The following is a 20,714-nucleotide window of genomic DNA, read 5'->3' as shown; positions in this document are numbered from 1 at the left end:
ATGTGGCATGCACCGGAAAATAGACACCTAGGTGGTTTGGCAGGCACTGCTGTGATTGGATAAAACCTTGTGTTGGATTAAGGATCAACTTCGTTCTCTCATTTTCTTTTATTTTGACTCCTTACATATAGTTTTTAACGAAAGGATGGACTTTTCAGTTCATTTTACACGTACTTAGTGTCTGTTGTGCTGTTTGTGCCAGGAACCAGATGCCCATGGCCTAGTTGGGGAAACTGAGCCAGCACATAATGAGAAAGTTAAGGAAAGTCTTGTGACAAGTGTGATAGCGATGCTGCAAGTACCAAAGTTTAAAGGATAGGTAACTCAACACTTTAGGGAACTGTGAGCTGCAATCTTAATAGATTCAACCTTAACTAGAACAGAGGTAGAGCAGGGAGTTGCTTTCCTCCATGGAGGTATGAGCTCTTGGATTCTCATCCTAAGTAGCTAGATACTACTTACTACTCCTTCCCCTGGATAAATCACACAAATTCTCTGCACTTCAAGCTCCCTATCTGTAAAATAACTGCTGCTCTCATCCGGTTGGCTGAGCATTAAACAAGATAATGTCTTTGAGAGCATAAGCATAAAATACTGCACAACTGGAAAGTTGATGTGGTTTCTTACCAGAGAATTGAAAGAATCAACCTTCCCCTATAAAGTTTTTCAACAGAGAACTTTTTAAATTGTCTTTTATTTATGTCCATTTTTCCATTCAACATCACTTATTTTGTGCCAGGCCCTATTCTGGATGTAGTAAACCTAAAGAAATGAATTCAGAGCTTACAGTCCGTATCAGGGGGAAATAGATAGTATAGGAAGAACTGTGGGACACAAAGCAAGAGGTCCCTAACTCAATTTAGAAACTTTTTGAAAAAGATCACTTATTTAAAGTCCAGGTAACTAAAGACAATGTAGGTCCCTACCAGAGCCTTAGTTGGTTCCAGTAAAGAAATGAGAACTGGAATGTTTTCATTTCAGTTACATTTTTGCTAGACATTCAAAAGGAAACCGCATTAGCCGGAAAAAAAGGAAAGTCATCCCCAGCAATGGAACTGTAATCGGGACTAAAGGGTGAGTTGGTGGATTGGGAAGAGGCAGCCCAAGTGTAAATACACCAGGTGAGAGGCATTAAGATCCCTGGCGCAGGCAGTAGGAAGTCCAGGAGACAACAACAACAAATGTTTTTCATCTCTGTAAATGACGTTCTTGTCTTTTCCCCCACCCCTTGTTGTTTATAGGAAGAATCTGAATGAACTAGATCAGATCCAGCGGTATTTCAGCCAGAAGCTCAGCAAGCCCTTCTTACCCCTCAGTCCTCAGACTCCTGCCACCATCCTGGAGGGCCACGAGAGCCCCCGGGACACGATTGGGCCAGGAGCTGGCAGCCTAGATCCCGAGAGCAAGTGCCTCCTGGAGAAATCCAGTAACCTGGTGTCACAAGTCAGCTCCTTGATCACGGGTATGGATGGCTGTAGGGCCTTTCTTGTTGAGTTCTGACAACCAGAGTGTCTGCCCTGACACGTCCCTATAACAGCCAGAGATCAATGATTTCCATTATCTTCCCTTTGCCTTTTTATAACCATATTGTTTTTGACAGAGACATAGTAGTATGACAGCAGATATGCTGGCTTAGTGACGTAGATTAATCCTCCGCCTGTGGTACCAGCATCCCATGTGGGTGCCAGTTTGTGTCCTAGTTGCACAATTTCTGATCCAGGTCCCTGCTGATGACTTGGGAAAGCAGCGAAGGAGGGTTTAGGTGCTTGGGCCTCTGAACCCATTTTGGAGACCTGGAAGATGTTCCTAGATTCCAGCTTCAGACTGGCTCAGCATCTGCTGTAGTGGCCATTTGGAGAGTGAACCAGCAGATAGAAGATCTCTTTCGGTTTTTCCCTCTCTGTTATTCTGACTAAGAAGGAGACAGGATTCTGGGCTGTTGCCACATGAGATGCTTGTAGCACCAGCAGATTAGCCTTTATACAGGGATAGGATTAGCATGCTATGCCATTGCACCAGCCCCTCAGTATACCTTTTTGCAATTACTAGACATGGATATGAATACAATGTATGACACATCTCTGTGCCAGACCCCAGAAGCACCCTGTATCAGACATAAGATCCCTGACTTGAGGAGCTCACAGTCTGTTGGGAAAAAATACACAGCTGTTACATGGGAACAGGTTCTTAAGTGTGTCCCTATAGAATCAGACTATAAGGCAATCCTATCCAGGTGGTGCATCTGGCAGGGCCTCCGAAAGAGGTACAGTAGAGCCTAGCCTTGAGAGATAGGCCAATTTGCAAAAAGCAAAAAACTGTCCCAAGATGCAAAGGGTAGTCCAGATAGACCAAAGAACAGAATCAGCTAAGTCTGCTTCCTGATGCCTTTCTTATATTCAAGTAGGGATGTTTCATTTTCATATGCCTACCCCTCTTTAAAGCCTGAAAACTACAAGTGTAGTATACAGCCAACATGAAGGCTGAGCTGTGTGTCAGTTGCTGTGAGGGCAGTGCCTAACCCCATTTGTCTCATGTGTTCTTTGCTGTCACCTTTGAAATGGGGCAGTGTTGATTACACTTCAGCAGGCTCAGAGAAGATCTTTTGCTCGGAATTCCAAAGTAAGCAAAAAACAGTAGAGATTTTTTGTCTCTAGCTTTGTAAATTCATTTATTCAAATGGCTGAGAGAGAGAGACAGATATTCCATCTGCTGGTTCACTCCTCAAATGTTCACAACAGCTAGGCCTGGGCAAAGTCAAAGGCAGGAGCCCAGAACCCAGTCTGAGTCTCCTGTGTGGGTGGCAGGGACCCAGGTGCTTGAGCAATCATCCGCTGCCTGCTGGAGTGTTGCATTGCCAGAATTAGAAGCAGGTCTGGGACGTTAGTACAGAATGTAGGCATCCCAAAAAGTTATACACGGGCCCGGCTGTGTGGCCTAGCAGCTAAAGGCCTCACCTTGAACACCCCGGGATCCCATATGGGCGCCGTTCTAATCCCGGCAGCTCCACTTCCCATCCAGCTCCCTGCTTGTAGCCTGGGAAAGCAGTCGATGACGGCCCAATGCATTGGGACACTGCACCCGCGTGGGAGACCCAGGGGAGGTTCCTGGTTCCCGGCATCGGAAAGGTGCGCACCGGCCCGTTGCGGCTCACTTGGGGAGTGAATCATCGGATGGAAGATCTTCCTCTCTTTCTCTCCTCCTCTCTGTATATCCAGCTTTCCAATAATAATAAATCTTTAAAAAAAAAAAAAAAAGAAGTTATACGCACTGTGCCAAAGGCCTACCCTCTATAGTAGAGATTTGAACCCACAATTTTTCTCACCTCTTTCCAACATTTCCATTGGCTTCTCTTTTCTCTGTAAACCTCCCCTGCTTTATCATCAAGGTAATGGGTAGTTGCTTTTATTTTCCACTAAAATAAGATAGTTCTAATAACTCATCAAATAGGTAAATAAGTGGATTCTCATTTTGGTTTCTAATATAGGTAATGACTGAAGTAAATGGAAGCATGAACATGCCCGCCAGGACTCCCAGCTCCCAAGAATTCCTGAGCATGAGCAGATAGTCTCTGAAAGCATTTCCACTGATGTATCCACAGCTATAAATAGATTAGATTTTGGTCCTCTGATACTAGAATAAAGTACTAGAAATTATCCTGCTTTGAATATAGTCTCGCTGACTCTCAGGTGGATTAATTGTCTTTAAGCTTTGTTCAGATTCTGATTGCACGAGTACTTCTGAAGCGAGAGGCTGGTGTGGGAAACTTGAGTGGTCTGTGGCCCTGCCTTGTAGTAAGAGTGATATCTGTTGCTGTTCAGATCTGCAGACTATCACCAGGAATTCTCAAGCAGCTTTGAGTTCTCACCGAGCCAGGAATAGAAGCAAAGAGGCCTCCACTCTCCCAGATTGTCAGGACACCGAGGCCATACAGAAAGCAAGAACAACTCTGGACAAGCCGTTGGCAAGAGCTCTGGATGAGGGCACAAATTCCTCATCTGTCCCTGTTCCCAAAGAGACTTCCAACAGAAAAGGAGTGCTCAGTGAGCCCCTGGGGCACACGGTACCCATTGCAAGGACACTGAGCAGTGAGGACACTGAGCCAGGCCCAGCCGACAGTGACGAGGACTACGAAGAAGACATCATTGAACCCAGGACCCTAAATGAGATCACCACCGTGACAGACAAAACTAGCCCTTGGTCCAGTTTCATGTCTGACACAAGTGAATTCATCAGCCCCGAGCCTGATGAGATGCCGAGGGAAAGGCCCCGTTGTCCTTCTCCAGAACCTTGTCCCAGAGAGGAGGTCAAAGGCAGAGGCAGCTTTCCATCTGCCCTGGAAAGGGCCACCAAACCTACAAAAGAAAATCTCATCACTTGTGAGGGAGAGAGCTCCCAGGGCAGGGTTAGAGAGTCGGCCTCAGCCAACCCTCAGCTTATCCCATGCCTGAAGCTCTCAGGAGCCAGACTGAGGGATATGTTTGTGGGCTGGAGCTCCCAACGGGCAGATGAGGACAAAGAGCCCAAGCCAGAGGCCCAGACTGAAAATGAAGCTGCCTCCAGTGAGCCCAGTGACTCTGCTGATAGCTTTGAGAAGTTCCCTCTACACCTGGCCCCCCAGAGAAAGGAAAACCATCAGGGGCCACCCGTGGCCTCCCCAGGCAGCAGGCAGAAGCAGACAACAGCTGGACCTGAGGCGTCCACAAGGCAGAGCCGCCTCCTGTATCCTTTCCTTGTTTTCCACGGTGGTCTCCTAAGCCACCTCCGAGCATTATGATGATGCTGGTACCTAGGTCAAGTGTGTAAATGTGATTGTGAGTTTGTATAAGTGATTGTGAGCCGTGCCACCCTCGTGGAACACATGGGGGGCTTGGGAAGACCTTTCGTTCAGAAGACACTTCTGCATGATAGGTGCTACCATTCAACCATTACAGCCAGCCCTTCAAGGCATAATACCTTTGGGGGTTTAGATGTTAATATTCATTAGCCTAATCTACCCTAGTTTATCTGGTTCACCTATTTGGTGTTTTACCATCTGAGGGCGAGACCCTGGATTCCGGGCAAACTAAAACTGGAGCATGAGAGAGGGGGAAGAAGAGCACTATTACTGATTGAGCATTTACTATGCACTACAACCTTTCTATCTTTTTTTTTTTTAATCCATCAGACGAGCAAATTGAGGTAGATGTCATATGTATTTTGCATGTAATGAAAATGAGGCTCATGGCTACCATGATTTGCCTGAAATTTAATTTTTTAAGAGCAAATGATGGAGCTAAGATGTGGACACTCTCTGTATGCATTTGCCTAAGCTCTCAGGAAGAAGGAACCCCTGACATTCTCTCCTTTCTTTGAGACGAACTGGCATGTACTGGGGAGAGGGAACCACTGAGGATCACAGCTGCACCTGCCTAGCTGGTATCTTGCTGGTACCAGCTCCCCTGGAATCCTGACAACAGGCCGAGGTGTTGCATGGCTGTAGATCAAACAAACAGCTTCTCTAACCAGAGGTCTTCCTGGGCTAGAACAGAGACCCTCAGCCCAGCTCCTTATTAGATACGTGACTTCAGACATTTAGTTTAACTTTTCTGAGCCTGCATGTTCACCTAGACGCTGGCGCCAATCATTCTACAATCACTGGACTCCCAAGTTCCCCGCCAGTGACTGTATTTTGTTCTGTGTCCCCATCACCTGCTGTTGTGCAGCGAAGCAGTCAGTAAATGCAGACTGGACTCTGGTGGTTTCACAAGATGGTGGGGAAACACAAAATGAGGGGAAATCATTTGTACCCAGAGCACAGATGTGCAGCTTAGCACAGTCAGAGGAAAGCTTTAGGACAGGAGAGGGAGGTGGATCGGAAAGCTGGTGCCTCCAGCAAAGTTCTCTCTCACCTGGCCTTCCTGTCTCCATGGTCATTTCAGCTGTGCTCAGAAAGCAATCAGTGAAGGAACTGCCGCTTATGCTTCAGTTTCATACATTCCAACTATTCATTCTTGTAACCGCCTAGTGTTACCTGGCCCTGTGCTACGTACAGAGGGCAGATCTGAATCAGACCTTACCTGAAGAAAGACCCATTATGAGACAGGAGACAGGCAATCAGGCAATGGTGGTTATAGTTCCAAGTGCTGTGACGAAACGTGGACAAATGCTAGGAACCAGGAGAGGAATTGCTCTAACTTCTCAAATATCCCAGAAAGAGACATGTAGACATGTGAGCCAGACCGTAAAGGCACTGTGAAGGCAGGGCCCAGATGACTGCCCACACCAGCCTTGTGTGCTGAGGTGTGGCCAGGAGAAGGAGCCTGGCCTGCAGGCACCCGTTCACTGTGGCTGCAGCCCAGGGCCAGGTGAGAGGTGGGGCACGCTGGGTCTCACAGAGCCTTCTGTGCCCGGCCTTGAGGGGCTTGGACTCTGTCCCAGAAGCAAATAAGCATTAGCTTCCTCATGCGTGAAACAGAAGCAATAACAGCACTTAGGCTGTTGCAGAAGTTAACATCAACTGTCTACACAGTGCCTTTACGTGAGTAGTGGTTGGTAAATGTTTACTGTGTGGCAGGAGTGTGGTATGGTCAGATTTAAAGATGTAAAAAGTCCCAGGGCCTTGTAGAGGGTAGATCAGAGAAGATGAGCAATAAGGAAACCCATTAGGAAACTTTCACTAATAATTAAAGGATGAAGACAGTCTGACATGGAGCCTAGACTGCTTTAGATGAAGAGGAAGGGTAGGACTATATGGGTTATGGTAGAAGGGTAAGGGCCGAGACAGGGGAGTAGAAAGTGTGACTTAGAGATTTCTGTCCCAAGTTGACACATGCCCCTGGGGCACCCAGAAGAAGACAGCGGCCTGGAGTGGAGGTGTGAAATCAGGTATAGAGGTGGACATCTCTGGACATGGGCAGCAATAAGAGCATGGAGAAGAAAGACTGCATCCCCAGGGATGGAGCACTGCGATCACCCACATGGAAAACGCAACAGCAAGGCAGATCAAAGATGTGTGCAGAAAAGCTGATCAGAGAGCAGAAGGTAGGAACAGGGAAGAGGGGGACGACACAAGAGCCCCAGATGCAGAGGACTCCAGGAAGTAGGGACCAGCACTCCTGCTGAAGGTCATTCCGGGAGGCAGCCTGGCGTGTAGGCACCAGCTTGAGCCTTAAGGACATCAAGGCAGGAGTGGGCACAAAAACACAGGCTTCCATGTCAAGGAAAGTAGTGGGCAGCCAGCACAGGCAACATTTCCCCTGCCCTGGGGAAGCGAGAAGGGTGGGTATTTGTCAAGGGCTCACAGTGTGGGCCACCACACTCAGCGCTGCATGTATGAACTCATTCAGTCCTGCAGACAGCAGCCATCATTACATCTTCTTTAGAGGCAAAGGAATTGGACAAAATAAGAACTTTCCCAGTGTTGCCTAATCATTTAGCAACTGACAGAGCCAGGTGCCAAGTGGAAGGCTGGTGGGGAAAGAGGAGGGAGGCAGACAGACTGGTGTTTTCCTAAGTGGAAGACTTGAGCATTTGTAAACTAAGAAGAGAGAGCACAGGAGTTGCAGGGAGAAGGTGGCTGCTGCAGCAGAAACCCCTTAAAGCCCAGAGAATGTGGAGGCTTCTGTGAGGCAGCAGTACCAGCTCCACTTGGCATTGGCCAGCCAATGAGCAGAGCCTCTCAGCTGTCAGAGCAGCCCCAGCAAACAAGTCCGGCCTTCCCTGTGCCAAGGAGGAGGGCCACCACTCCATCCCTGCCTCACCACAAAACAATCAGGGACTGGATCCACAGCAGGAAATGGATGTGTTTTGTTCCCTCAGTGGGTACTTACTGAACACTTACTACACCCCAGGGACTATGCTGGGTAAAAAGCCAGAAACGTGGCTGTTTGAGGTCAGACATGGAAGGACAGTCAACTAGAAAACCTTGGAAGCATGCTTAACCTATTAAAACAAACCAAGCATTGGACCATCAGAGTAGTTCCCCACCTCCTCCCTCAGAACTCCAGCAAACTAGATCACTGCCTTGATTCAACAGATGTTTGTGGAACGCCATGATCTCAACACAGCCCTGGGTACGAGAAGTTAGGGACAAGAAGTGCAAGGGAGGCCTGCCTATTGGGTCTCACACCATGATTGGGGGCACTTGCTGTGCCCAAGGACAGCCCCTCTCACACAGGGTGCCTCATCCAACCTGAGGCACTATGCTTGGAGCCATCTTCTGGGCCCCACCTGTCTGACAGCAGTAGGGAGGGAGCGCAGGAGAGGAATGGAAAAACAGCAGACCTGTGGCCAGTGTGGTTCAGCTCTTGTTATCTACCAGCCCATAAAGGGTTGTAGGGAAATAGGCAGGTGACAAAAAGAAACCACCCCATCTCTGCCCATTGAGAATCCTATCAGACTAAATGACCCAACCATCTCTTGTGTTGCTTTGTAAGAGAGGAAGGTCACCATGGTCAAGACTGAGAGAAGGCTTCCTGAAAGAGGCAATATTTCAGCTGACCCTAACAGAAAAGTAGACTGACTGTTAGGAGTACACAAGACTTTTATTTAAAAGGGACCCACTTGTGCAAGGAATTCATGGTCAGGGATAAGTTGGGCAGGAGCAGAAACGGGTAATTAAGGTCAGTGAGATGCGACTCTGGCAAGGGGATGGACTTAACAAGTATTTTGTTCCCTTAACTACTCTTACAGCCCCGAACCCATTGTGGTGCCCAACTTCTTTTTGCCTCCCCAGCAGTTGGAGGCCTCCATGCGGATGCTCACTCTGTCTACAGCCTTGCCACCACCAACCACAACAGACCAGGTAAGAGGACAGCGAGCCAGCCCTCCTGTCTCATGGTCACAAACATGTGCAGAAGGCAGAGCTGCCCCAGGCCATCTTCCTAGAAAGGCTGTAGCAGAGGTCACTCTCCAGGCCTACACTCAACACCTCCTGTGGGCCCAGAAGGAGGCAGGAGCTCAGGGAAGAGTGGAAGAGACATGGAAGGAAAAAACAGTACGGAACATAAAAGCGAAAGTCAGCTGAGAGGCACAGAGAGAGCTGAGCTGCAGCCAGAGGTCGGTATGAGTGAGGATGCCTCAGACAGCAGGTGCAGGGCACTATGACAGAAAAACAAGGAGAATCCCAGTGGCGACCTGTGCTGTTTGCAGACACCTCCCCTAGCTGCTCTCTTCCTAGCACCTGACCTTCCCCACAAGTGGCAAGAAATTCAGCAATACCTAGTACCAAGTTCACAAGAAATTAATAACAGGAATGATTTCTCCACTTAGTTACCATGTATTTACTGAGTCCCTACTCTGAATCAGGCATTGCACTAGAAGTGAGCATATAATAGTAAGGAAAATACGCCCTGTTTTCAGGAAGCACAAGTTGTAGACAAAGAAATAGGATATTTATTATGGACTGCTGAGTACTAGCTGTTCTCCAGGGAGAATGTGTTGAGGCTGAAAAATAAGGACCAGCGTGGTGCTTACTTTACTGGACACTGTTCCAAGCTCTTTAGTTTGACTCATTTAATTCAGCGGTCTCCCATTACCCCTGGTTTAAGAGGAAACTGAGGCATGGAGATTAACTTGACTGGTCATACAGATAGTAACAGAGCCAGAATTGCAACCCAGGCAGCCTGGTTCAGCATCTGTGTTATCACTGCACTGTACTAAGAAACAGCCAGCCCTGTAAGGAACTTGGGGATGAGTGCTCCAGGCAGAACAGCATAGGAAAAAGGTCCTGAGGCCTTTTTCACTTTTATTCAAAAATGCAAGATATCCATTGAAGAAGTGGGGAAGGGAGCAGGAGTGATGCCTAATTTAAACTTTCAGCATTGTACTACTAGTGCTGAATGGAGATTGAGTTATCTTAGAAGTCTGGCAGCATAGGAGGTATTGGTGACATTGAAAGGACAGTTAAGGTAATGTAGTGGAGAAAGGAACCAAAAAGCAGGACTGTGTGCCTGGCAGTATTCTACGCCCTGGAAGAACTAGGCTCCCAAATTCCTGCCTCAGGGAACTTTGAAAAAGTGTACAAACCCATTTAATTATCCTGATAATGGTGCTGCTGCAGTCCTACTGAATGGGTGAGGAACCCACTGAGGCCCAGAGCTTGCCCTGCAGGCTGTCAGATGTTACTGTTTCTCTTGTTTATATAAAGAAACAGAAAATGAAGAAGGCTGAGTCACTAGCCCAGGGTCACCCAAAAGGTGAGTCTCAGCTGAGCTCTTGCTTTGTACCACCTGACAGCCAAGACTGGCTTTGCGCCTTTTAAACAGGCTTCATTTAGCAGTTAAACCCTATGTGCTTTGCTAGAGGCCACATAGATGGCTCTAAGGTGGGGTCCAGCCGTGGGTGTCCTGAGAGCTGCAGTTAAACGTGTAGATCTCTGATCCTTTACTAGTTTCTTTCCCTGCTCTCCTCCAAGATATCCATCTCCGGAACCAAAATATCTCACGTATTTGGCACATGCGCCAGTCTAAGTTTATCAAGTCAGTAAATGCTTTCCTGGGGAGGGGCAGTGCCCGTCTCTGTCCTAGATACTCTTAGTTTCTTATAAGCCACAGCAGACTGATGGCATCTCATGGGATGATGGCGAGAATGACCCTGGTGCCTTTCTCTCCTGGCCTGCAACCAAGTGGTGTAAGGGTCAGGCATGCCCCAGAGGAAAGGAGGGCTGAGAGCCAGCTCCCCTCCCCTGCCAAGCAGAGCTGCTTTTCCTGCGTTTACTTTTGTGCCTTTCTTGTACCGGATTTTGAGATCCCCAGAAAATCATCAAATATGAAGTCGATGCTAACGCATAAAGGGCAGTGTATTCAGGTTAGCCTAGGTGTCCCAGCCACACCCCAGCCCACCCCTGCTGCAGCTGGAACAGCAGGGCAGAAAGAGAGCGAGGTTCAACAGCACAGGATTCTTATACATTTCAGGACGATTCCATATAACTATACAGTCAGTTTTAACTGTTAACTTTCAAAAAGAGCACATTGGCAGGCTTCTGTTGGTGCGTTTGAAGCAAGCAACTTTCAAAAAGTACAAACTGATGAGCTATAGGGCAGTGAGTCTTATCAACCACCAGGTACTTCCTTCCTAGGGAGTGCTATGCCTAAGTGTCCTGCTGGGGTCACGAAGATTGTCAGGCCTGGAGTTCACACAGCCCCCAGCCAAGCAATTAAAGCAGAAATCACAAAAGCAGAAAACATCTAGGTTCTTCACCTTCATTGGATGGCTGACTACGTGCTGTCTCTGGTCTTTTCAACGGGAGGCACCAAGTGCAGGGAGGGAGAAATAAGAAACAAGAATGCTCACTTTAGTTAAAGGACAAATCTAGTTCAACTCTTTTTAGATTATTTTTTTAATTGCAAAGTCAGATATACAGAGGAGAAGAGACAGAGAGAAATATCTTCTGTCCGATGATTCACTCCCCAAATGACCACTATGGCTGGTGCTGCACCGATCTGAAGCCAGGAGCCCAGATCTTCTTCCAGGTCTCCCCTGTGGGTGCAGGGTCCCAAGGCTTTGGGCCGTCCTCAACTGCTTTCCCAGGCCACAAGCAGGGAGCTGAATGGGAAGTGGAGCTGCCGGGATTAGAACCAACGTCCATATGGGATCCCAACGCATTCAAGGCGAGGACTTTAACCAGTGCACTATGGCACCAGGCCCTAGTTCAACTCTTAAAGGACAAATCTGTTCAGGTGTTTTCTGTCTTGCCTTTAGCAAAACTCCATTGCTCGTTGCTGTCAGGACCTCAGGATCTCATTGTGAGGTCCTAGTGAGGGTGACCAGTCATCATGGTTTGAGCAGACCAATGGCAGTTGTGGCCCTGGAGGTCCCACAAACCAAGAATCCCCCAGAGGTTGCTCATCTAACTAGAGCCTGGCCTCTCTTTGATACACTTGTTACAGTGTAGTTTCCCAGAGTCTTACACTTTTGGCTAACTACCAGCCAGTGAGAGCTAAGCTAGAAATGAAATCAAGCCAATTTGAGACACTAATACAGAAATTGTCAGACTGAAACTAGAATCATTTGTGTACAAAATAATAATATTATTATTATATGTAATAACGAAATAAATAATAAATAGAACTGGGACCTGGGCAGAAGTTGTGGTGCATTGAGCCTAGGAGGTAGCAGATGAGAGCTCAAGTGCCTGGTCCCTTCCATCCAAGAGGGAGACCCATATGGAGTCTTGGGTTTCATTGTTTGGCTTGGTCCGGCCTGAGTTAGGCCCATCCAAAGCCAGGAGCCAAGAGCTTCCTTCAGTCCTCCACATAGGTTCAGGAACCCAAGACCCTTGGGCCATGCTGCCTTCCTAGGTACACTAGCAGGGAACTGGATCAGAAGTGGAGTAGTCAGGCTTCAAGCCAGTGCCTGTAAGACATGCTGGTACCACAGTCAACGGTTTTAGCCACTGCACCACCAGCACCCAGAGCCTAGTTTTTAGACTTTTCCATTTGCAGTTACATTCAGGGTGACCTCATCTAGTCTCTGTATGTGAAGGCTGTCATTGTTATCTTAACCTGGACCTCTGCTGTCTCTGGCTTTACACATCCAGCTCCTCTGCAGCACTCTTCCCCCACCCCGCCTTCGATATCTGCCATCCCAAATTCAGCCTATCCAGACCTGAACTACAGATTTGATTCCAAAATATGTTCCTCTCTTAATTCATGGGTACTCTATCTTTTTTAATTTAGTTGATCAAGCCACAATTTTGGGTTTCCTCCCTAATACTATTTTTCCCAACCTCTGGGAATTCTAGCAGCTCTACATTTAAACTATACATATGCAAATCTAACTACTTTCCACCATGGTCTAAACCCTGGTTTGAACAGCCTGGATTATTGCAGCAACCCCCTGACTTGCCTCTCTTTGCTTCTGTCCTTGCCCTCTGCTGCAATCAATTCTCCACCAAACATTCAGTGGCCTTCGAAGAGCCCACATTACATTACAGACCAGGTGACTGTTCTGCTCTGAACCTTTCCATAACTTCCCATCTGTGGATAGGAGAGCTGTCAGTTTCAATTTTCAACTTGAACTTGAAGCCAGACTCTGGACCTACCTCCCCCAAGCTCACTGGCCTCCCAACTGCTGAATATCTGAAATGACGTTGGCCTTTATTAGACCAAAAGTAAAACAAAGCAAAGGGAATGAATAGAGGTGAAGGAAGCCAGACTATATTGGGCAACTTGAGTGCAATGCCCCAAGGGTAAAGGAAAGGCTTCGTAGCCTCTGGGTTTGGACAGAAGAAAACTCAGAGGATCAACAGAATTTGCTAACTGGGAGGTCCAAACAGTATATGCTGCAGAAAAGGTCAGAGATTGGGAAAGATGGGCTTGGACACAAGCAGGTGGAACAGGAAAGGAATCAGGTGCAAAGAGCAAGAACCAGCCTGTCGTCTGAGCCTGGCCCCTCTGCCCCATGGATGGGGCAGTTCCTGACCATGCAATGGGCAAGGTCTGGTTCTCTGCCTGCCTGTAGTAGGCTGAAGGTCAGCCTGCACCACAAACAAGCCCCTGTCTTAACAACAGGAGTGGGCGTAGACAGCAGGAAATGGGAGACAAGGCCAGGCATGAGCAGAGGCCCCAGACTGACCCCCCACCCACCCACAGTATTCCCACCTCCATGTCAACAAGCCATGGCAGTTCCTCCCTCTGGAAACAAGTCAACCAAGAGCCCACTTCAGATATCAGGCCTGGCTCATAAAACTCATCTCCCCGGGCCTCTTTCCCTGAAGCAGAGAAAGGGATGCAAAATAAGTGGCCACTGGGACCCAGAAGACCCCTCTGCAGCACAACCTGGAGACTTGGGTCACACGTGAGGCCCAAGTCCTTGAGAAGCAGCCCTCTGGGCTCTTTGTGGGAAAGGGGGGAATGCATGGAAGCTTCTGGTGCTACAGAGAGGATCTGCCTTAACCAAAGGCCTGGAATGTGGAATGTGGCAGGTCAGGAGCACTGTTCTGTATGAATGAACAGGATGTTTGCTGCAAGAGGCCAGCTCTGCCCACACAATGTAAGCCTGCATCTGCTCCAGGGCATGAGCACTCAGGGAGGGAAGGGCTACAGGAAGAGGCTGGCCCACTGGCTTGAGGCCTGGGGCTTGGATGCATCCCACATTATGGAAAGAACTGCAGACACCTGCAGAGGGCAAATTCCTTCCTTCCCTTAAGCCTCTGCCTGCATAGAAGACTGGAGATGCCTCTTATGGTCCCCGCCATGCTAGGAAATAAGGAAGCCTGCCTGTGAGCTGACCATGCTCAGAATGGGCTCAGGAGCATGTGCTCCCCTAGCATTTGAGCTTCTATAGTGGCAGGGGCCTGCAGCTTTCCCCCTTCCCGTGGGTGAAAATGGTAGGAGAGCAGGGATGCCTGGCTGCCTGCCTTACCTCATTGGCTGCTGCTCTAGTCCTCTGGGTAGATCTCCTTGCCACCCAGAGCTTAACTCTCTGAGCTCTGCATTCTGGTCTCCCAAACAACAGGCGTTGAAAATGTCTAGATTACAGAAATGAAAGGCAGGAAGGGCTGGTTCATCTTGCTGATGCCAGAAGTAATTCTGTCTGTGCCTCAGTTTTCCATTAGCAGAATTGCAGGGGCAGGAGATGTCCTACCCGTCAGGATCTCCACCAAGCCCACTGTGAGTGCCCGGGGTGGGGGGGGTGCCATGTCCTTAGGGACAGGCATTCTGGGTGTCCCCACAGTGGCCACTCTGTCTTCTTTCAGTACTGCCTCTTCCCCTCCCAGACCTCCCCCTCTGGGTAGCTTGAGCTCCTTCAGGGCAGGAGCCTGGTACAGAGGAAGCAAAAATTTAAAAATGGAGAAAATTGAGCAGATGAGAGCCGAGAGTTGTGACCCGTCTCTCATGACTGGGAGAGGTTTGGTGTCAGGGCAGTGTGGTGTTTGCTGCATGTCACCTGAACATGTCACCTGGAACTGAACATGGTCCCAGCTGGGACACCTTCTGTTATAGGGGTTTTGACCCCAAGTACGGCACCAACCTCATTTCTTGTCTCGCAGAAAAGAATTTTCGTGTGGACACAGTTTAGTTTTAAAGTAAGATTTATTAGAAAAGTTGAGAAAGGAGACTCTCGTCCTAGTGATGGGAAGGGGCTCTGGGATAGAAAGGACCCTTACCCCCTGCCATAGTGGCAGGAGGAGAAGTGAAAAAAAGAGACCCGTATTAATGGTGGGGAATGCACCTTTTAAAGGTTTACTTCAAAGGGGCTCTCCAAGGACAAAAGGAAGTTCCTGGTCCTCCTGGTATCTGGCTTTGGGACAAAAGACCAGACAGGTGTCAGACCTTGGACATTCCTGGCCTTGGGAATATGAATACTACACTTTCTTCAGTCAGGAGATCAGCCTGAGGCCCTCCTACACAATGGCTGGAGATAATGGCTGATGCTTCAGGTTGGGAATTGATACGCTAATGTCACCCTTGTCCCTTGGAAGAGAAGAGCTCTAGTGGATCCAAGACATGGTGGGGAAAATACTCTTTTGCATTTGAGGGAAAATGATGACTTGGGGACCCAGAATGCCCTAATTGCCTACTACCCAGTCTAATTCCTCTCTCACTACGACAGCCCCACCTAAGAAAGCCGTGACTTGTTTGCAGTCAGGAAGGGACAAGGCTCCATTGGTACACCGCATTCTGGCAGTGCCTGCGCCTCCTGCAGAGGCCCAGGCATTTGGGGTTGAGGCTCAAGCCCTTGACCACATGCTGCCACAACTGTGAGTTCCTCACTGTCCACCCGGGAGAATGGTAGACTCACCACACAGAGTCCATAAGGGCTAGGCGAGGTGCAGTGTCTCCAGTGCTGTGTATACCAGTTACTGTACATCAGTGTTATTCTGAGGGACCATAGTCAGCCCCATTTGGTGCGGATGCAGCTAACTTTTTCCTCTGCAGGACAAGAGCGAAGCCGCCAGGGGAGCCCTCTCCAGGAGGCCTTGTCGCCCCAGGCCCAGCTCACTCCCCCCAACCCTGCCTGAGGAGGAGACACGCAGGATCGCACGGATATTTTCTTCTCGGTGCTCCCAGAAAGACTAAGAAGGCCCACCCTCTGCCTCGTCCAGCCTGCTGGAGTAACTGGGCCTGGTTCCCTCAGGACTGGCACAGCCCTGAGAACACCACCAGGCCAGTCCACAAGTGCCTTGAGATCCAGTCCCAGCACAGAGGAGCATCCCCACCAGACCCACAGCCACCTGCCAGGACTCCAGTGTGTTCCTTCTGTGGTGAGGCAGTGGATTCTAGCACCCAAGTGACCCACCCATTATTTGACAGGGACCTCAATTAGGTGTCTTTCAGCCAAGAACCGCCTGCCAGGATCCCCACCTAAGCAGACTGCTGACCTGAGCCCACCCCACTGCCTCATCAGGGAAGGTCGCTTTGCCTTACACAGGTTGGGAGGGGCTATGGGCCTCATGCCTGAAGAGGACCCACAGAGCTGCTCCAGTCCATGTGCTTGGGAATAAGGGGCTTTATAGATTTCAAGGATTTGTACGCCACATTGAATGAATGAGAGAAGAAGAGGAACTTGCCTCCTTCTACCTTTCTTATTTGATTGAGAAACTCTAACCATGCTTTTAATTTATTGTTTTTACTTAGCTTTTGAAGGTCATTATGCCTGCCTGTGTTTGAATAAAATCATATGTTTGTATTCTGTGTGCATTTCCTGGGTTGGCTGCTGGAATGGAGGTGCTAAGAATTCACGTGAGGGGCCCGGCAGTGTGGCCTAGCAGCTAAAGTCCTCGCCTTGAACACACCAGGATCCCATATGGGCGCCAGTTCTAATCCCGGCAGCTCCACTTCCCATCCAGCTCCCTGCTTGTGGCCTGGGAAAGCAATCAAGGACAGCCCAAAGCTTTGGGACCCTGCACCCATGTGGGAGACCTGGAGGAGGTTCCTGGTTCCCGGTATCAGATCGGCACAGCACTGGCCATTGCGGCTCACTTGGGGAGCGAATCATCGGATGGAAGATCTTCCTCTCTGTCTCTCCTCCTCTCAGTATATTTGACTTTGTAATGAAAATAAATAAATCTTAAAAAAAAAAAAAAAGAAAGAATTCACGTGAGTTCTTAGAGGAAACTGGACAATTGCATAGCCCCTCAGAAGCTCATCCGGAACACAGCCCAGACCATCCCCATGAAACCTTAGAGACCCTTTTGCCCTTCCTCCCTACCAAAAATCAAGTTTTCCCAGATCAGAATGAGCCCCATATCTTTCTTGCTGGTGCTTGAAGCCTGTTAGAAAAGGACGGGGCCCCCAGAACCCACCTTGTCTCGGGTACTGGCTCTGACCTAGATACACAGAGCCCAAATGCTTGAACAACTACCATTGAGCAAGGCCCTGTGGGAAGACTAAGAAGGGGACATGGGTGTTCAGTGTACAGCAGCTGGGCCACAGGGTTGGAGAGGAACTGACCCAAGGGCATGGTTTCACCCCAAGTGTGTGTCATTTCACTCAGTCCTCCGCCTATCCCATGTCGAGGGATGGTTTCTAGTGAAACTGAGACTTCAGGAAGTGCTAAGTGCTTGGCTTCTGTTTTTACCTCTGTATCCAGAGGTGTCACAAGGCTGCCACACTCGGTGGTCAAAACAGCACAGCTGTGAAGTACTCTGAATTCTGGGAATCCCTGGGAGAAAAACCATAGCCCTTCAAGCAATCAGGGAGGTCTTCCTAGGAGAGACTGGTCTTGGCGAGCCCAGACAGCGAGGCCAAGGACAGTTGGAGAGAGGACCAGAAGAGTGCCATGGGCCACACACAAGCCGAGGATCCAGAAGTGAGTGACCAGGCTGTTACTGCACCTCTATGGCCTCCGTATAGCGTGCTCCCTCTGACAGCCCCAGCTGTGTTCCCGGGGTTGTGGTGGAGATCAAATGAGATACTTGTCAAAGTGCTTTTGCTGCACTTGGCACTCAGAGGGAGCTTGGGAAATGTCAGCTCCACCCATTGGGCTGGAGCAGACCAGTAGAGAGGCAGGTGCAGGGGCCAGAGGCAGAGCCTGCTAGGCTTCAGGGCGCATAGTGATTCCGGAACCTGGAGGAGGGGTGGCTGCCCTTCGCCTGCTGCCCTGCATCTGTTTATCCTGGCTCTCAAAATCTCAGGCTGCCTGTCCTCCCTCACCCCGCACCCCAGCTTCTCAGCACAGAGCTGTCAAGGTCAGGGGCTCCACCTCCCTTGGGGCTCAAGGAACCTACAGAAGGTCAGGCCTGAAAAGTGAAGCTCAGGTGAAGAACATTCCTTCCCACTCCCTGCCTCAGCTCCTGGAAATAGCCTGCCAGTGTCAGGGTAAGGTCACGGGAGGACACAGGCCTAGAGCCACCGAGGAGACAGGCAAAACCCACTGCCCAGTTAGGAAAAGGGAGTGACTGACCAGGATGGTATCCTGTTCTGCAGTATGGATTAAGGCACTTGTTCCAGAGCTGCCCAGCACTCCCTCTACACAGGCATGGGGAAGGGGTGAGAAATAAGGGTGTTTCTGGTCACCCTGACGTCACTGGCATCCCACCCCTCACAGCCTGCTCCAGCCCTGCTTCAGGAAGCTCCCAGGCTGGAACAAACTTAGCTCCCCTGCCTACCCTGGGGTTCCCCCAGGACCTGTTATCCCCTAGTTTGGGTTCCCACAGTGTATTACTCCCTTGTAAGTTCCCCCACCACCTCCAGGTTGGTAATTCCAGGTGGCCTTCAATAGCCCCAGCAGCTACTGCCCTTGTCGCAGTTACACAGCAAGGACATGGCCTGGTCCAAGGGAACGGGACAGGTACAACCCAAACTTCTCACTGGGGCGTCTGGATTTCAGATCACTTGCCCTGTAACCGGGGCTGCATGCCCAAGTACAGAAATGGCCTCTACCGAATGTGCTGCACAGACACCCCCAACTCCCTCTGCTTCCTGCCCTTCTCCCCACCACCCTCCATGCAACATTCCTGGGTCACTTGAGCAGCAGGTATCCCCAGCATTTGTGGACCCCAACCCCCTGTGGTTCTGAGACTATCCAGGCCTACTGAGGTCATGGCCACACCTTCAGGTGGGCGGCCAAAGTATTGCCCACCCATTTCCTAACTGATTAAGAGACCACCAATGGGGAACATTTACCTGTAGGCTCTCATCCAACAAGGGTCAGAGAAGGTTTAAAACCCCAAGATCCTTCCAAAGACCCCTTTGATATCTGTTTCTCCCTCCCCCTTTCGAGAGGCACCCCACCTCCTGGCTTTCCCTCCAGAGGAGATTTCCCCTTCCCTGCTCCCTTCCCTGCTCACCTGGTTCCTTCGCAAACTTTTCTGTCTGCAACTAATTCCAGCTTTTTATTTCTATAATAAGCTGAGGAAAGAACCCACCAGGCTTTTCTGGTAACAGTTCCAGCAGCATCCATCCATGCTGCAGGCTTCGTATCAGACCAGGCTGTGCTGTCTGCCAGCTGGAGGCCTGGGGAAATCTTGCCCTTCCTGAAGTTCTCTTCTCCTTTGTGAAATAAGGAATAGCATGATAGATTCACCAGCAATAAAAAAGGGAATTCTGACACACACTGCCACATGGGTAAGATGGGATGCACTGCTCAACTAAAGAGAAGATGCCAGTCACAAAACAGCACATGCTGTGACACTGCTCATATGGAATACTCAGAATAAGCAGCCACCAACATCCCATGTGGGCGCCAGTTTGAGTCCCAGCTGGTCCACTTTGATCCAGCTCCCTGCTAATATGCCTGGTAAAGAAGAGGAAGATGGTCCAAGTGTTTGGGCCCCTGCACCCAAAATGGGGGACTTAGACAAAGCCTCAAGTTCCTGGATTCAGCCTGGCACAGCCCTGGCCCTTGCAGCCACTTGGGGAATAATTCAGTGGATGGAATGGACAGATTTCTCTACTTATCTCTCTCTTCACTCTCTCTGTGTGTCCTGCTGCCTTTCAGCTAAATCTTTAAAAAAAAAAATGTTTTTTTTAATAGGCAAATCTTCTGACTAGGTCATAGCATCAACTGGTGTGCGTGAAGTCTGAGCCTGTGGCAGACTCGGCTTGGGCTCGGCTGCAGAACCCATCAGTTTCTGTGAGAGATGGGGCTGGGGCAGAACTGACCAGGCAGCTGCATTCACTGGTATGTGTGTTGGCAGTGCAGGTGATGGAACATACTAGAATCAAGTCTGAGGTCACCTCAGGTGAGGTTTCTTGGAGAACTCCCGAACTAGATCGCTGAACTCAAATCCTGGCCACAGGGAAAATCACAGGTTATATGGGCCAACCTTGGAGTGCATGTATCGGGACTGCGCCTCCTCAGTTGCTGATGCCTGTGCAGTGGTCAGCATGCCCAGATGCACACTGGGGACATGACAGCCAACTCCTGTAGGCCAGCAGAGGACATTCTGTCAAAGGATGGAGAGCAGCACAGATTAGACAGCTCTCCTGACCAAGTATACAGCGTGTTCCTGGATCTGTGGGTGTGCATTGAGGTGTACTTGGTCAGTAAACAGACCTTGGAAAGATTTTCTCAACCTTGGTACAGTGAAGCTGACAATGAATGTCTCATATCTACCAAAACTATTCAAGAAGCACCCTCAGAACATTCTTCCCCACATCAGCGTCTCTAAGGTGTCATCAAATAACTGTCTCCCATCCTTGAATGCTAATTCAGTTGGCCCGCAAGGAGCAGTCACCTGCCCTCAACCAGCAGACTGGGAGAATAAAAAGAAAAGAACTGAAACACACATCCCACCCATCTTCCTCCATACCTTGACTCTCTCAACCCTTTTAGGAGGCCCTCTCAAT

The 20,714-nt window shown here is 49.4% G+C and overlaps 1 protein-coding gene across 2 annotated transcripts in view; it reads left to right on the top strand.

Annotated features, from left to right (window-relative positions):
• Window positions 1-16,227, top strand: part of C2CD3 (C2 domain containing 3 centriole elongation regulator) — a 104,869-nt gene extending 88,642 nt beyond the window's left edge. Inside the window, exons 30-33 of one of the 2 annotated variants that reach the window (XM_058663570.1) lie at window positions 1,242-1,462; window positions 3,819-4,719; window positions 8,671-8,782; window positions 15,861-16,227. In XM_058663570.1, the coding sequence (XP_058519553.1) occupies window positions 1,242-1,462; window positions 3,819-4,719; window positions 8,671-8,782; window positions 15,861-16,001 (1,375 nt within the window). In that variant the 3' untranslated portion in view covers window positions 16,002-16,227. Of the gene's footprint in view, window positions 1-1,241; window positions 1,463-3,484; window positions 3,654-3,818; window positions 4,720-8,670; window positions 8,783-15,860 lie in introns of those variants that run through there. The other variant, XM_058663571.1, reaches the window with a different exon arrangement.
• Window positions 16,228-20,714: the final 4,487 nt, after the last annotated feature.

The sequence above is a fragment of the Ochotona princeps genome, chromosome 4 (genome assembly GCF_030435755.1).
Source record: "Ochotona princeps isolate mOchPri1 chromosome 4, mOchPri1.hap1, whole genome shotgun sequence".
NCBI lineage: Eukaryota > Metazoa > Chordata > Mammalia > Lagomorpha > Ochotonidae > Ochotona > Ochotona princeps.
This window is presented reverse-complemented; position numbering and strand designations above follow the sequence as displayed.